At 49.5% G+C, this 16,923-nt stretch overlaps 1 protein-coding gene across 2 annotated transcripts in view; it reads left to right on the top strand.

Moving 5' to 3' along the window:
- GRIN2A (glutamate ionotropic receptor NMDA type subunit 2A) overlaps positions 1-16,923 on the top strand; it is a 379,408-nt gene that overhangs the window by 81,072 nt on the left and 281,413 nt on the right. Inside the window, exon 1 of one of the 2 annotated variants that reach the window (XM_032392270.1) lies at positions 15,107-16,612. The exons of the other annotated variant lie outside the window; for it this stretch is intronic. Within the exon in view, the coding sequence (XP_032248161.1) occupies positions 16,583-16,612 (30 nt within the window). The 5' untranslated portion in view covers positions 15,107-16,582. Of the gene's footprint in view, positions 1-15,106; positions 16,613-16,923 lie in introns of those variants that run through there. 2 annotated transcript variants of the gene reach the window in all.

Raw genomic sequence — 16,923 nt, 5'->3', positions numbered from 1 at the left:
CTGTAGCACTGAAGACTAGCCATGGCCAGTTCCCTTCTACACCTACTGATTCGTGCCTCCTGTGGGTCTCGGCCTGTTGGTCTGGGACAGAAAGTGGGCCTGTGGCATTTTTACCCACCTGGACCCAGAGATCGTTGACGTGCTATGCTGGCCATTTCCATGCTGAGGCTTAGGGAATCTTAGGGAATCTTAGGGAAGATTGCAACATGAGTTTCTCAACCTGGGTACCTCTACCAGGGGCTCCGAGCCTGGGACGCATGAGCCACCTGTCGTGGCATGCAGAATTATGTCTGGAAGTGCATCTCTTAAGGGAGAGGGCCCAGAGCTTTCACTAGTTTCTCAACGAGGTATGTGACGTCTCCAAAAGGTTAAGAACCAGTGATGACAATATGGATAATAGTTATGACAAGTAGGCTTTACTGAGTGCTTAGAAAGTGCCAGATATGTGGTTAAGTGCATTAATATACATTATCCCTTTTAATCCTGGTATTAGTCAATTTAAGCTTACTTATGCTGCAGTAACAAGCAACTCCAGAATGTCAATGCCTTACAAAACAAAGGTTTATTTCTTGCTCACAGGTTGTGTTAGCTTAGCTGTGACTGTGCATCATATCTTAGAGCCAGGGCTCCGGCTGAACAAATAGCTCCTATCTGGGTCATTGCTAGTCTCAGGGCACAGGAAAAAAGAGAAAGGTATAGACATGAGATGGATCTTAAGGGTTCTTCTTGGGGGCACCTGGGCAGCACGGTCAGTTAAGCATCCAACTCTTGAGCTCAGCTCAGGTCTTGATCTCAGGGTTGTGAGTTCAAGCCCCATGTTGGGCTCCATGCTGGGTGTGGAGCCTGCTTTAAAAAAAAAAAAAAAGTTGAAGTGGCACACATCACTTCCACTGACTTCTGAGCCTGACATCAGGGGGGACTCTAGCTGCCCAGTCAGAGGGATCCTGCAGAGAGGGTTAGTGAATATTTAAACAACAAAGTAATCTACTGAACCCTTTATAAAAATCAATGAGGTGGGGGTGCTTGGGTGACTCAGTCGGTTGAGTATTCAACTCTTGATTTTGGCTCAGGTCATGATCTCAGGGTCTTAAGATCAAGCCCTGCATCGGGCTCCACACTCAGTGGGAGTCTTCTTAGGATTCTCTCTCCCTCTCCCCCTGCCCCTCCCCATGCTCGCACTGTCTCTCTCTCAAATAATCTTCTAAAAAAGATCAGTGAGGTAGTTGGTGTTATTATTATCATTCCCTTTTTAGGGATAAGGAAACAGAGGCTCAGAGGGAGTAGATTTTTCTCTAGTGCTGTGTAATGATTAGGTGGCAGATCCCAGATCTAAGTGGACTTGGTGTGATTTCAGAGCCTGTGGCTTGAACCTCTGCGTTACACTGATTCCCATCGTCATAGCAGCTGCAGACCTCTCTCTTCCCTATCCTCCTCCCTTTCTCCAGCTCAGGGCAATCCAAACACACCAGTCTCTTCACGCTTCATCCATCCCTGACAGTGCTCAAGAGAGAATCACTTCCCTAGCTTGTTTGCATGTTTTCATGGTCCCCAGCGCTGCAACTCATTCTGGAATGTCCGGCGAGGCATTTGTTTGGCAGGATTCCTGCCCACTAAGAGCTTACCCTTCGTGCCATGGTGGGAATGTGCTGGGTATTTTTAGAGCTCGGCAGCCTTGCAGTGCTGCATGCTCCTCCCTACGGTCCGTGGATTAACCCAGGAGTGGCAGATGCCCACGCTCTGCCTGCCTGGTCCTGGTACACAGTCCTCTCTGCTGTTGGGAAAACAGATTGTCCCAGGTAGATATGTAGCCAGATTTTTTTTTTTCTCTGCTTCTCTCCTCCTCTGAGCTGCTCCTCCCCTTTGTATGGTGTAGCTTCTCCTGGGGACCCACCATAATTCTGCAGCTACTTCGGAGCCAGCGGAGATGGTGGGGTTTGCTCACTTGCAGTCAAGTCTGGCCAGGAAGCTGCTGGTTCTTGCCACAGACGTCTTCCGTGTTTGCAGCTTCGCCTACCCTCCTGGGCAGGCGGAGTGCACATTCCCTCCTCCAGGAGAATGAGAGGATTCAGAAGGCTCAGGAAGTGATGATTTCCTTTGGCATCATTGCTCCTCCAAGCTCAGCCACAAGTATCGAATGCTCGCATGGTCCAGAAACCTGTGGCACTGTCACTGTGAAGCATGGTGGCTTTTGTTTGCTGATTGTCCAAAGCTCCGGATAAGGACCAGCAACACTGCATCTGGTTGCCTAGGTGTTGTGAATCTCCATGGGAAGGAAAGCTGGGGATTTGCATGAAAAGGTACTTTGACTATCTGGAAGCACTAACTCAGGTGTGATCCAATTCAGGAAATGCTTCCTGAGGGCCTACTCTGTGCAAGGCATAGGATTTTGCTTCCTGTAGAGGTTCCAGAAGACACCTGGGGCAGAAAAGCACATCCCCCCATTACCCTGGGCATCACATTTGCAGGATGTGATAGATATTAACTTTTTAAACCTTCCTTCTTCCTCCCTCCTTCTTTCCTCCCTCTGTCCAGTGTTGTGGTTAAGAGCATAAATTTTGGAGTCAGAGCGCCTGAGTTTGCATCCTTCCTCTAACTGCGACAGGACAAGTGACTGAGATGACCCACAACTCAGCTAATAACAGTACCTTGCTCACACAGTTGTTGCCTGGACTAGATGAGCTAATATTACCATATTACAAAGCACACAGAAGGCCCTCAGAGCAGTTCCTGGTACGGAGGAAGCACCATGCAGAATGGAATGCAGACCGGAAGTGAGGACGGTGGGGGTGGGCAGGTGGGCACAGTGGGGAACACGAGGGGCTCTGTAGGCCTTGCTCCGTTGTTTGGACTTCCATCCTGACTGCATTGGGTAACCACGCAAGTAATTGCTGACATGGAAGTGTCCCGCGATCAAACTGGCTTCGCACAAAGGTCACCGCTGAAACCCAGTGACCAGCAGTTAACACTTCATTAAATACCGTCTCACGCATTTGATCCCACCTCCCAGCAGCCAGGCCTGTCTGCCCACATGCACAGGCACCTGTCAGGGGCCTGGGATGGAGAAGACCGTGACGCAGGGAGTGATGTGCCTTGCACACCTGTCAGATTTGCACACGCAGAACTCATTCGCTTTTGCATCATCGCCTCTAGCTCCTGCAAATGCCAAATGGTGGGAGTTTCTTCTTGGCTGAAGTTGTTGTTTTTTTAGGTTTGAGACTCAAATGTTTCCTTTGAAAACATGTTTTTTTTTTTTTCCCCTTCTCTCTCTCTCTCTCTCTCAAAGAGCATGCTAACAAAGTCCTCTTAACTCTTAGGGGAAGCTTATCTACTCCTGCTGTGATCAAGTCAGCCCAGGGTGCCTGTGTTAGCCTTTAATTTTCAAAAAGAGAACCTCGGGTAAAGGAAATGGGCCAGTTGGGTTTTGAAGTCTTTTCTGTTTTATTATAATTGAAGGAGGTCCACATAGGGGCATGTCTGGTGCTAGCGAGTTCCTCATTTTGGTACTGCTGACATCATCCCCACCTTGGCCTCTTTAGGAATTGTTGGTTCTCGGCTGCTGTATTGGCTCTGTATTGGTGCGTAATGAATTACCCCAAATGTCGTGGTTAATGCCTACTTATTATTTCACAGATTTTGTGTCAGGAGCCTGGGCGTGGCTTAGCTGGGTTCTCTGCTCAGGGCTGCAATCCAGGGGTCGGTGGGGCTGGGGTCTTATCTGGGGCTTGGGTCTTTTTCCAAGCCCACAAGCTGGTTGGAAGGTGACAGGAATCATTTCCCTGCAGGTGTGGGACTCACAGAGGCTTCCTTGTTCAAAACCAGTGGGGAGGCAGGGGGAGTGGGGGCGGGAAGAAGAGGGAAAGTCTAGCCCCTCTTTTTTTTTTAAGATTTATTCATTTATTTTCGGGGGGTGGCGGGGAAAGGACAGAGGGAGGGGGAGAGAATCTTTAAGCAGACTCCATACTGAGCACAGAATCAAATGCGGGGCTCGATTCCACAACCCTAAGATCATGACCCTGAGCTGAAACTAAGAGTCGGATGCTTAACCCGTTGTGCCACCCAGCTGCCCCTCTAGCCCCTCTTTTATTTTATTTTTTTGATTAATTAATTTTTTATTATGTTCAATTAGCCAATATATGGTACATCATTAATTTTGGATGTAGTGTTGAACGATTCATTAGTTGTATATAACACCCAGTGCTCATCACCACATGTGCCCTCCTTAATACCCATCCCCCGATTACCCCACCCTCCCTCCCTTCTGTAACCCTCAGTTTGGTTCCCGGAGTCCAGAGTCTCTCATGGTTTGTCTCCCTCTCTGATTTCTTCCTATGATCCTCTGTGCTCCTCCTTATGTTCCACATATGAGTGAAACCATAGGATAATTGCCTTTCTCTGCTTGACTTATTGCACTTAGCATAACCCCCTCCAGTTCCATCCATGTCGATGGAAATGGTGGGTATTCATCCTTTCTGATGTCTAGCCCCTCTTTTAAAGCATTCTCCTGAGGATGTCAGTCCCACCTAGGTGACTCTCCCTTTTGATTTACTCAAAGCTGATTAGGGCCCTTCATGACATCAGTGACTCTCTTCCTTTAGCCTATGATGTGGTATATCACAGGAGTGTTCCTCTGTCACATTCGGGTGCCAACTCTACTCAAGGGGAGGAGGAGGTCATGTGAGGGTGTGGGTCAGCGGTGGTCATCTTAGACTTCTGCCTGCCGGAGCTGGTAACCTAAGTCAGAGATTCGGTCCTCTTCTTCCCCATCTATGGATTAAGCCTGTGGCTTGGAGCACAGCTGTATGGTAAAGCCCTCCCATACTGCCCTTGTAGGAGGAGGTGGAGTATGACATACAGTGATTTGGGGGTTTTAGATAAGGGTGAAGTGGATGCAAAAGAGACATTCCTTGTTTGTGGAGCCAGGTAAAAGCCACCTGTTTCTAGGTGGGCTTAGTTAGAACTGATTTCTAGGCTGGAGACAATAGGGCAGTGGCTTTGTAACCCTGTGGAAACACGAGGGTTCTAGAGGCTGACCAGTTCTGGAGGGGAAGCTAACCTCGGGTCTCCTGACTCCAGGTCTGTGTCTGACCATGCCTTGAGCGTGCTGTCTTCTGTCCATAGGTCTCAGCTTCCCACTCTGAAAGAGGAGTGGGGTCAGAGGGGGCGCGAGGTTCCTTCTCGTTATAACGTCAGTTCCACGGTGTGACCCAGATGCAGCAAACATCAGCTTTGGAGCAGGTGCCATTTAAGAAGCGGGCAGGTGTGGGCAGAGATACCGTGGGCACATCTCGGGTATGTTGCCCTTTCAAAATAACCAGTCCCAGCGAGATGCTTTGTCTTCATGAAGGTAGAGAAACCCTCTAGGCAGAGAAAAGTTCTATTTGTATTTACAGCTGTCCCCAGTTGTATTCGGAAACGGCGGAGTGTCGGGCTCAGGGGCCCCCTGGGTTCAGGGGTTTGCATTCTTAAGGCCTCGATTGGACTTTTAATCAGAACAGATCTCGAGCATTCATCTTCAGTGCTTGTTCCTGCCATTTCCAGCCGCTCGACACTTTTTCATAAACAAAGTGACAGTTTGATTGAATGTGGTTTTTAATTAAGCTGCTTTCAATTGGAGCAACTTTCTGGGAGTATATGTAAGGAGCAGGGCTTCGGAAGTGCCTTCGGACGCTGACTGCTGAGACATGTCGCGTGCACTGGCTCCCAGTCCATCCCAGGTCCCAGCCCACTGTCCCTTGTAACAAGCGTGCAAAGCCTCAGCAGTGGGTGAGGCTGCTTCCGGGCAAAGCCTGTGGGTCTTAAGAAACTGCCCCCCAATGACTGTTTATATCATTGGATTTTAAGCTGTTGATGGCATGTCACTACCACAGTTGGGACTTTGCAAAAACAAAATGAAGTAAGAATAACCACTGTTATTCTGCCTGCAGGCACAGCTCAGAGTTTTATGAGCAATGGTGAACTCTGCATGCAAGACCTTCTGAGATCTTAGAGCCCCACAGGGAGGCGAAGGCCTCCTTACGGGGAAAGAACCGACGAGATTGGAAATGACGAATGACTACTCGGGCATGGAGCCGGGAGAGGTGGTTGGGCACCGCTTTCCAGCTCTTCAAAGGGCTACGTGTCTATAACGGGGGGCAGTAGGTCAAAGAACCACATTTGGCCTCCTGATGTGGGCATCTGCATGGTGAGAGGGCCCCTGGCGTTACCTGGATACAATGCAAGGATGCAGGTGGGGATGCTATTGTTTAAGCAGCATCAGACCAGAACCCACCCCTCCCTTCACGTTCTGGTGCTCTGTGGCATATAGATCTGCCCCGATTAATAGCTGCCGTTGCGGAGAAATCCATCAAGCCTTTACCCTGTGCATGACTCATCTCCCTGTGGCAGGCGCGGTGCTCAGCTTCCAAGAATAGCCTAGCCCGAGGGATCCAAGCTCGGAATCCCTTCCAACTTTCAGGGCTCTGAAGTTCGGCGCCCACAGAGGTCTGTGCTTAGGTAACGGGGTGCAGATGGCTTGGTGTTTGCAGAGACAGTGGCTAATAACCATCTCCCTTCCACCTTTTCTTCCTGCAAATTCCAGGAACACAAAATTGCAGGCCAGACCCCACTGCTTACAAAGGAAACCTTAATCATAAGGAGGCCTGACGGTGCATTTCAGAGGCTTAGAGATAAGGTAATCAGGAAGCCCACTCATTCATTTATTTGCTCATTCAACAAATATTTGCTGACTGCCTTGTAAGTGAGAACCACAACAAGGAACTCAATGGGGGAATCTTGCAGAGGTGAATCGGCTAAGCCCTGAACATACTCTTTGGTATCGAATCCTGGCAACCAGGCCGGGAGTGATAGAATTAATAGCTGACATTTATTGAGCACTTACTACATGCTGTGTTTTAAGCACTTCCCTTGAATTAACTAGATCGATCTTCACAACAGTTGGAGGACTTGGGTGCCATTATGAACCCCATTTGCTGGTTGAGAACAATAGGGCACAGAGGGTAACTTGCTCAAGCTCATGCAAGCCGGTCGGTAGAGGTGTCGGGAACTGAACCCAGGATTCTCTGATACGAACCATGTAAGAATCACCATGCTTACACCATTCTGTCAGCACAGCGGCCTTCTGTCACTTCTTTCTAGAACATGCCAAGCTCTTTCCGACCCTGGGGGCTTTGCATTTCCCGTGGCCTGAAACACTGAGTTGTCTCTTTCTTGTTTTCCTGGTCTCAGCTTGAGGGCCAGCTCTTTCGCAGGCCTTCCCCCAAGCATCTACTAAGCAATTCCCTCTTGTTCTGTCACTCTACACTTTATTTCCTTCCCACCCCTTATTGCATTGTGACAGTCCCAGGTCTCTTTGCTTTAATCCACCTGTCCCTCCCCGCCAGTCCCCACTAGCATTTAAGCTCCTGAAGGCTTGGGCTTGTGTATCTTGATGACCTTCATATCTGCAACCCTACCATGGAGCCTGGCACCTGGCAGGTCCTCGGTAAATATCTGCTGGGTGGTCAGGGGAGGGACACAGGCGTGGAACAAATCTCAGGCATCGTGGATGCCTCGTTGTTAGGATGGATGAAGCTGTGAGTGCGAGGCTGTGCGGCCTTTGTTACTACAGGAGAGACACGGGACACTCTGAAGGCACAACAGAATCTTTGGGATTGCAGTACACAACCAGCGTTGTGAGAGTCCATCAATGTGTACCTCTCCTCCGGAGGGGACAGGAGGGGGCCTCTGTCGGCTAACTGCGGGGTGGGTTGGTAGGTTTCTTCTACTGCATGGTGCATGGGGGGCGGAGACATCAGCTCCCGGACAGCTGGCCCCCATCCTGCCCGCCCCACAGCTTCCCCCCTTCTCTCAGCAAAGGGGGCAGTGCCCTGAGTCCTATGCAGCTGCTGCAGGCAGAGACAGGGAGCGGTCTCCATCTATGCTGGTGCCTCCGCCGGGCAGCAGTGACCCAGCAGAGAGCCCTGGGTGCAGGCTGCTTTCTCCCTAAGGACGTAACTTGAGGAGGTGGGGACCCGTCCAGTGCTCACAGAACCTTCGGTGCTGTTGGCTGCCTCCCTCACAGCATCTTGTTTTGCAGCCCCTTGATTTGCTTCCTTTTCTTATGCCTTATGTCATCTGTCACTGGTGCCTGCCAGAAACAGGACTTTGTTCTAGAACATTTGACCTGTGTGGCCTCTGAGTCTCACTTTGTTCCTCTGTGAAATGGGGATTACATGGACCAGTGATGCTGTCGTGAGGATTAGATGCTGCTGTTTGGGACACTTGGCCGATAAAGGTCTGTGGTGCCCATCCCATCCCACTGACGACAACAAATCAGCATCTCACACTTAATGAAGATGTTTCAGGTATTGGAATAAGTACATTATCAGTATTACTAAAAGGTTGTGATTTTAACAGCTTTACTGAGACACAGTCGACATGCAGCAAACTGCACAGCTTTGCAAGGGTTGACGCACACACGTACACAGATGAGGCATTACTGCGATGTGATGCAAGCCTCCTTGCGTCCCCCTGTTACAGATGAGGAAAACAGAGACTGAGAGACATAAGCATCTTCTCCTGGATCACACGGTGGCCTGAGGCAGAGCTGCCTGATCCGCGCATGAGCTCTCACCACCGCCTCCCCCTGTAGTGGATGTTTCCCTGCTGGTGATGTCAGGGGACCTGGCCCATTGTGCTACTGCCTGCAAGTGTGAAACTATGTCGCTGAGCTCACTTTACAATGAGCCGGGCGGCTCTGCGAGGGGAGAGGGGTGGTGTCAGCAAGTCAGGCTGCCCAGATTGACAGCTACCAGCTTTCCAGGAGCTAATCCACCTGTTGGATGCATCCAAAACCCATAGACTGATCCCAGGCCCCTCAACTCAGTGGCACACGGGGATGTTTGGGGAAACCCTAGGGGTGTTATTAGACATGGTATCCCAGTTCCCCAGAGCTGCATTCTGGAGGTCCTGGAAGGTTCTAGAAGGTCTGGAGGTCCCTGAAACTGTAAAGGTGTAAGACCTGGTCCCTGTCCAGTTTCCCTTCTCCCCTAAATCCTGCGTGTGTACCTCAGCTCAAACTCTGCCTAATTTTTGGATGCTTTCCTTAGACTCCATGCATTTGTGTAGAATGTTCTTTTTCCCCCTGAAGTATCTTTTCTCCATCTCCTTGACTAATCTCCTCGTCTAATCCATGGAGTCATGCTGCCTGGATTAATTCCCACCTCTCCTGCTTGCTAGTTTCAGGACCTCGGACAAGTTACTTAATCTCTGGGCTGTCCATCTCATCAGTGAGGAAGGCGATCGTGCTGACCACGTGTGTGTGTGTTACATGCGTGGACTACAGCAGCACCTGACATGCTGAGTGTGCTGTCCAGAGCAGAGCAGCGCCCCCAGGATATGTCGTGCCATTGTCGTTGCTGTTGCTGGCTGTTTTCGTTACTACTACCACATGTTTGCCCAGCTGGTCCCTCTTCTCGAACTAACTTGTCCTTCTGCCACCTCGTCCATGTGACTATTCCACTGCTTGCCTTTCAAGGCATTACCTTCTCCAAAAGCCTTCTCTGACATGACCCAGCCTTTGGGTCATGAGAACCCTATTCCCAAGGCCCCTTCCTTCATCTCTTCAGCAGATATTTACTGAGCAACTACTGTGTGCTGGGGAAATGAACAAGGTGGACAAAAATCCCTGCCCTTGTCTCTCTCCTTGAGTAGGAGGAAGGGAAAGAGGCAGAAGATAAACAAGATCGATGAGTAAAATCCATAGTTAAAAAGTTGTAAAGCTGCTATGGAGAAGAAGGAATCAGGGAGGGAGGTTTGGGGTTCTGTCCCAGTTTAGGTCTGTTGTTACAGGTTGATCATTGTTGGTCTCAGAAACGTCTCAGTTTGGACAATTGTATGTTCATCTTAGGGACACCCTAAGACATGCATCTTGGAGATAAGGAATGTTGGAGATGAGGCTGATCTTTAAATAGGATGTCAAGGAAGATGATACTGAATAAAGACCCCAAAGAGGTGAGGCAGTAGACCATTTAGAAGAGCATTCTAAGAAGTGAGGACAGCAAGTGCAAAGGCCCTGAGGTGGGGGCATTTCAGGTATGTTTGGGGAACACTAAAGAGGCCAGGATGGCTTGGGAAAGGGATGATAGCAGAAAGGTAGGACTGTAGCTGGACTCTAGAAGCCCTTGTAGGAAGGAGCGAGGTCTTGCCTGGGCAACCATTGCAGGGTTTGGAGCATATAAGGGAGGTGTACTGACTATTGGGGCCATCATGGCTTCCATGTTGGTATTGGATTGTAAGAGGTACAGGTGGAAACGGGACAGTCATCCGGGGAGAGGTGACAGTGTGGACCAGGCCGTTAGTGGCTGTGCTGAGTGTTGGCTGGATTTGTTGGTGGATGGGATGCAAGCTGCCAGAGGAAGGGAGGAGTCAGAGATGCCTCCAAAGTGTCTGGCCTGAGCAACCGGGAGGCCAAGGCTCAGAGACGGACGATAGATTTGAGAAGCCGTCAGATGTTGTAATCATTGTGACAGCCTGAACAAGGTACCACAAACCCAGTGGCTTAAAACACATCCATTTCCTGTCTCCCAGTTCTGGAGGTCAGAGGTCTGACACAGGTCTCAGGGGCTGAAATCAAGGTGTCAGCAGGCTGGGTGCCTTCTGGACATTCTAGGGGAGAATCTGCCTTTTCCACCTTCTAGAGGCCTCCTGCCTCCCTTGGCCCGTGGCTCCCTCCTCCGTCCCCAGAGCCAGCACGATGCATCCCTGTGCCTTTCTCCTACAGCCTCATCTCCCTCCAACCAAAGCTGGGAGCGGCCCTCTGCTTCTAAGAACCCTTGTGATTACAGCTGACCCTTGAACAACACGGGTTTGAACTGTGTGGGTCCTCCTGTACATGGATTTTTTCCCCCGGTAAAGACAGAACAGTACTGTAGATGTATTTTCTCTTCTTTATGATTTTATTCATAGCATTTTCTTTCTTTCTTCATCACAGCTGCAAATTCCCCTTTGCCACATAAGGTAGCAAGCACACAGGTTTCAGGGATTAGGACATGGGCCTGGTTGGGGTCATTACCCTGCCAACTCGCCCATGGATCCAGGTGGCGATGTCAGGAGCCTGCTGGATGTTTGAGTCTGGATTTCAGGGGGGAGCCGTAGCTGAAGCTACAGTTTTGGGGGGGGCACAGTCCCCTCAGTTCTTCCAGACTCACACTTCATGTTTGTTATGTGCTTGTGGCTCTTTGTCCTCCAGAGCACGAGCGCTGTGAGGGCAGAGACGGTGTCTTCCCTTTTTGTATTTCTCAGATCCACAGAGAATGTGACATGAATATAGTTTGACACCAAATTTGCACCAAACTCGTCTCTTACGCAAGGAAGATATAGGTCCTAGCTCTCAGGACAGCTGATGACACCCATTCTCTGCCTGGCCTTGTGGCGACGGCCGGCCTCGTCCCCACCTTTGTCACTCTGTACCGTGGTTTGGGGTTCTATGGGACAGATGCAGCAGATCTTGCCCCATGAACATTCTTCTGTGGGTGGTTTTGGGGTCAAGGCCCAGTTCCACAGCCCACTGGATCCCGCTGTGAGTGAATCTGCAAAGTTTAGTGGAGAGGGTAAATAAAAACAAACAGCGGGAGAGACTTCCTATTGGTGACTCCGAGGAAGGCCTGTAGGGGTGGGATCCTCGACCCGCTTTGCAAGCTGACGTCCCAAGTGCAGGGCCAGGGCAATCTCTGGTCTGGCCTGCTCTGTCTCTGGGCATGAGCAACCTCCTGGTTTTCCCGTGCCTTCCCAGGGCAGCACAGTGGACATGAGCTTCACCTCTGCAGCTGGGTCTTGGGATGAACGCCCTCACGTCCTTTGAATCTTCTCACTGTCCTTCTAGAAGCACCGTGGCTAAGAACAGTTTCTGGAGTCCCTCTGCCCTCATTCAGAGCCTAGATCTGTCCCTGTCAGCCCCCAGATCTTAGACTGGTCATGTCATCTGAGTCTGTTTCCTCGCCCGAATTGTGTGTGGTTGTGAAAATAATCACCACTTACTAGATGCTTACTGTGTGCCGGGTCCTGGACATGAATGTTTCCTCCAGTATACATAAAGGGAAACTGAGGCATGGAGAGACGAGATGGCCAAGGTAACACCCCACAGCCAGCAAGGTCAGGGCTGAGGGCCTTTTTTTGGTCCAATTTTTTATGGTGGTAAAATATACATAATGTAAAATTTACCATCTGAACCATTTTGATGTGTGTGGTTCCATGGTATTAAGTGCATCATATTACTGGGCAACCACCTCCACCAGCCTCCACAGAACTCTTCATCCCACAGAAACTCTGTGCCCATGAGACACTCACTCCCCATTTCCCTCCCTCCAGCCCCCTGCACCTGCCTGCCTCCCTCCCTCCCTCCCCCTCCCTCATCTCCCTTTTTCTCCCACACCCTAGCTTTTGGTAACCACCATTTTACTCTCTGTCACTGTGAGTTCAACTTTTATTATTTTTATTATTCATTATTATTAGGTTTAGATTTCACATATAAGCAATTATTTGTCTTTCTGTGTCTGGCTTATTCCACCTAGAATAATGTCCTCCAGGTTCATCCACATTGTTGCAAATGGCAGGGTTCCCCTCTTTTTCAAGTCTAAGTAATATTCCATTGTCTCTACCCACTTGTCCATCACCGGCCACTTAGCTTGTTCCCCACCTCGGCCATTGTGGATAATGCCGAAGTAACATGGGAGGGCACTTCCCTCATCACCAGTGATGTTGAGCATCTTTTCATGTGCTTTTTGGTTGTTTGTGTTTTGCCTTTTGAGAAAAGTCTACTGAAGCCCTTGGCCTATTTTTTAACTGGGTTATTTGTCTTTCTCTTGTTGAGTTGTAAGAGTTCTTTGTATGTTCCGGATAGCAGGCTCTTACCAGATGTATGATTTTCGAACATGTCCTTCCATTCTGGGGGTTGTCTTTTCCCTTCTTGACAGCACCCTTTGATGCAGGAAACTTTTTAGTTTGGATGAAGCTTGCCTAGCCTTATTGATGATCCATTTCCCGCTCTGGTCCCATTTTCTTGTTTTCAGATGTGACGGCGGCTTAGGAATTTGCTAATGCTATGCTGGTGCTGAGGGTGAGGAAGAAGACCAGCCCTCTGTGCTTTGGCAGACCCTGGACTCAGGCTGGGAGGGGTCACGTGGTCCCTCAAGGCTGGCACCTCACGGCCTCCATCACCTCCCTGCCTTCAGATACCTGTCCCCAGACCTGCCTGACATCAGCACGTGATGAAGCAGCTCCTTAAGTCTTTGGAAGCACCTGTCTGTGAATGGTTTTTCCTGTCTCCTTTGGGCCTCACCTGCAAACACCTTCCCTCTCCCTCTCTAGATGTCAGGAACACTCAAGAGTCATGGGGCCTTGTCCCTGCATTTCCTTGGTCTGCTTCTGCGTCTGTCGAGGTTCGTTTTTCCTCTGCATCCCCACAGCCTCCTCGATGAAGCCAGCTGCAGGATGAAGCCGGCTGCAGGCTCTGGCTACGCTCAAGTCTTGGGGGTCCCAAACTCCAGTGTGTGTCGGGACCCCCCCCACCCCAGGAAACTTGGTCGTAAACTCGCAGATGCCTGGACCATCCCCCAGAAACACTGAATCTGAATTTCTGGGGGATGTGCGTGTTTAGACCCCCAGGCGATTCAGATGTCGGGGTCCACAGGCCACATCTTGAGAGGGACCGCCCTGGTCCAGAAACCTAACCCACTCCAGTTTGTCCTGAGGCCCCAGAGAGGGTAAGCCTAGTGGTTCATGAACTTGGCTGCATGTTAGATCACCTGGGGAACCTTAAAACCTCTCGACTGCCAGGCCACAGCCCAGACCAGTCAAATCAAAATCTCTGAGCGTGGGACCTGGGTATCATAGGTTTAAAAGCTCCCCCGGTGGCTCCCAGGTGCAGCTAAGGCTAAGAATCAGAGGTTATATAATCTGCCTCGACCAGCAGCCGTAAAATTTTATGTGCTCTTTCCCTTTGCTGAGCCCTCTGAGCCACTCGGGTAAGCTGAACTCTGGAGTCGACTCTTCTCTTTTACCCATGTGGCGATTTCTCCTTTATTCTCACGCTGCAGACTGAGGGCACAGAAATGCAAGAGGTGGCATGCACACACATCTCCAAGTTCCTGTAGCAGGGGTTGGCTCACCACGCAGGGCATCCCTGGAGACATCATTGCTCATTCTCACGATGGCTCTAGATTGACCTGGATTTTTTGAGGGAGCCACTGATGTCCCAAGCCCCCGGATAAAGGGGTTGTCACCTTCTGATCACAAGCCTGTGGCACCAGGGTCTTTATGGGGATGGGTCAAGAGTGTGGGCCTCGGAGTCAGGCCCACCTGGTTTGAATTTTAGCTCTGCTGCTTAGGTGGGTGAACTACTGGTCCTCCCTGAGCCTCTGTTTTCTCTTCTCTGCAATGGGATTACAGAAAAGTACTGAACAACGGTCTTAAGTAGATGAATGGATAAAGAGTGTTGTATATACATGTAATGGAATAACAGCCTTAAAAAAGAAGGAAATGTTGCAGTGGGCCAACTTGGATGAACCTGGAGGACATTATGCTCAGTGAAACAAACTAGTCACAAATACTGCATGATTCCAATGATAGGAGGAATCTAAAATAGTCGCATTCATAGAGTCAGGGAGTGGAATGATGGTTGCCAGGAGCTGGGGTGAGGGGAAGATGGTGAGTTACTCATCAATGGGAATCAAGTTTTGGTTCAGCAAGAGGAAAAGGTTTTTGAGAGCTACTGAACAGCATTGTATCTGTGGTCAGCAATCCTATGCTGTGTTGTTCAAAGTGTCTTATGAAGGTAGATCTCATGTGAAGTGCTCTTTCCACAATAAAATAAAAATAAGAATAAGCAAACAAATAAATAAATGAATGTGATTAAGCTTCCAGAAAGAAAGGAAAAAAAAAAAAAAAACTATGTTAAGAATTAAACTAGATGAGCCATGTAAAATATTTAGCCCCATGACTGATGTCAACTCCCCTTTTTTCTCTAAGCTACCTTCCAAGCAGCAATGTTTTTTTTTTAATTTTTTTATTGTTATGTTAATCCCCGTACATTACATCATTAGTTTTAGATATAGTGTTCCATGATTCATTGTTTGTGCATAACACCCAGTGCTCCACGTAGAACGTGCCCTCCTCAATACCCATCACCAGGCTAACCCACAAGCAGCAATGTTGATGGACAGGGCAGGTGCTTGGGACCATTCCAGCAATAGAAACGATGGCCAGGTACCTCATCCAGAATGTTCTCAAGGGCACACACTTGCTAGATCCTGCTCATTTACTGCCCCCCAGCCCTGCTGGTGAGACTGGCATTTGCCCTCCACTTAACACCTTCCCAGACTCCATGTCAATCCCTCTCTGAAGGCACAGCTTGCGATAACACCGTATAGCTCCATCCTGGCTTTCTAACGCCCTGGAAGTTTTGCTCAGTATAATGTTCACAGTGTGAGGAGGGGCCGTTCATGTTCTTGGGGAGATCATGCCTCACCTGGTCAGACTCCCAACTATCCTGTTGGACTACCTTGCAGTGGTAGAGTGTAGACTCTTTCTGGCTCTCCCCTCACCTCACCTGGCTCTGCATCCAAATGACTGGCAATGACATGTTCTCCTCCAGCCAGTAAATGTACAACAGTGCATTTCTACTAACATAATTTTTAGAATATCTCCAAGTTTATGTATCTACATGATTCTGCATTTACAAAACCTCTGACCATAAGCCCCAAGTTTTCATTCAAAACTATTCAACATTCACGTGCCAGGCATGGTTCTTTTATGTATGATTACTTTAACTGGTTTCCCAGTTTCAACATGCTAGATTTCCCCTTCCCATCAATGCTGCCCAGCGTTGGCACCGGGAAAGTGTGGGATACATGACAGTTGTCACTCTAGGAAGACACGGAGTCCCTACGATCTCCATGCCCAGGGCTCTCAGGGAGCTGCTGGGTTGGTACTAATGGCTCTCCGAGATGCAAGGGAGTGGGGAGAGGGGGCAAAACTGAATAGACAGAGGGAGCTGACTTCTTGGAGGGGAAAATTCCCCTGAGGAAAGCAGACAAAAGAAAGAGGACACTTGGAACATGTCTTCTTTTTAAACCATCAGGCCCAGATGGTCTGCGTGTGAGGCAGCCTGCAGAACTGGCTAACCCAACTGAATGATTTGAGCCAGTTCACGAAATCTCAGAGAGGAGCCACGGAGATCAGACAGGAGCAGAGGGAAAAAGAAGGGCCTGCTTAAAATGTACTATCTGGAAAATCTAATGATTAGTGCTCAGATAACACAAGAGGGGGAAATTCATCAGTATCTCCCTGTCATCAGGATCCTGGGCCCCCGGGTGGTGCTTGAAGTTTAAGAACAAATGATCTCAGGCCACGCCGGTAGCATTTTTTACCATAATTGTAAAGAGCTGACGTATAAGAATGTTATAGATGGCTGGCTTCTGAGCTGTAGACCAGCGCTTCTCAGACTGTAATGTGCTCACGAATCTGGGATCTGGTTCAAATGCAGATTCTGGTTCAGCAGAACTGAGATGGAGCCTAGGACTCTGCATTTGTAAGAAGCTCCCAGGAGATGCAGTGCTGCTGGTCCGTGGACCACACCGTGAGTAGTGAGGCTAGAGGAATGCTTGGTAAATAGATGCAGGGGCCTGAGTGGAGGTGCTTCCTGGTGGCATGGAAGCAGCTGGGGTACCCAGAAACCATTGCCGGCATCCCTGGGGCCCTTGTCCAGGAGAAGGCTTGGGGACCCCTCTAGGGGAGGGTGAAGAGTCAGCCTTTCTGCCTATCTCTCAGGTAGAGAAGAGGAAGAAGTTGCTCTTGAAATCTCATGGCTGCTGGAGTTGAGAAAATTGCCACTGAGCTTAGGGAAAGGGAGGAGAGAGAGTAGGGGATGGTCAAGGAGGAGGGGGAGTA

The sequence above is a fragment of the Phoca vitulina genome, unplaced genomic scaffold (assembly GCF_004348235.1).
Source record: "Phoca vitulina isolate PV1807 unplaced genomic scaffold, GSC_HSeal_1.0 scaffold66, whole genome shotgun sequence".
In the NCBI taxonomy this organism is placed as follows: Eukaryota; Metazoa; Chordata; class Mammalia; order Carnivora; family Phocidae; genus Phoca; species Phoca vitulina.
Note: the sequence above shows the minus strand (reverse complement) of the source record. Positions and strands in the feature narration are given on the sequence as shown.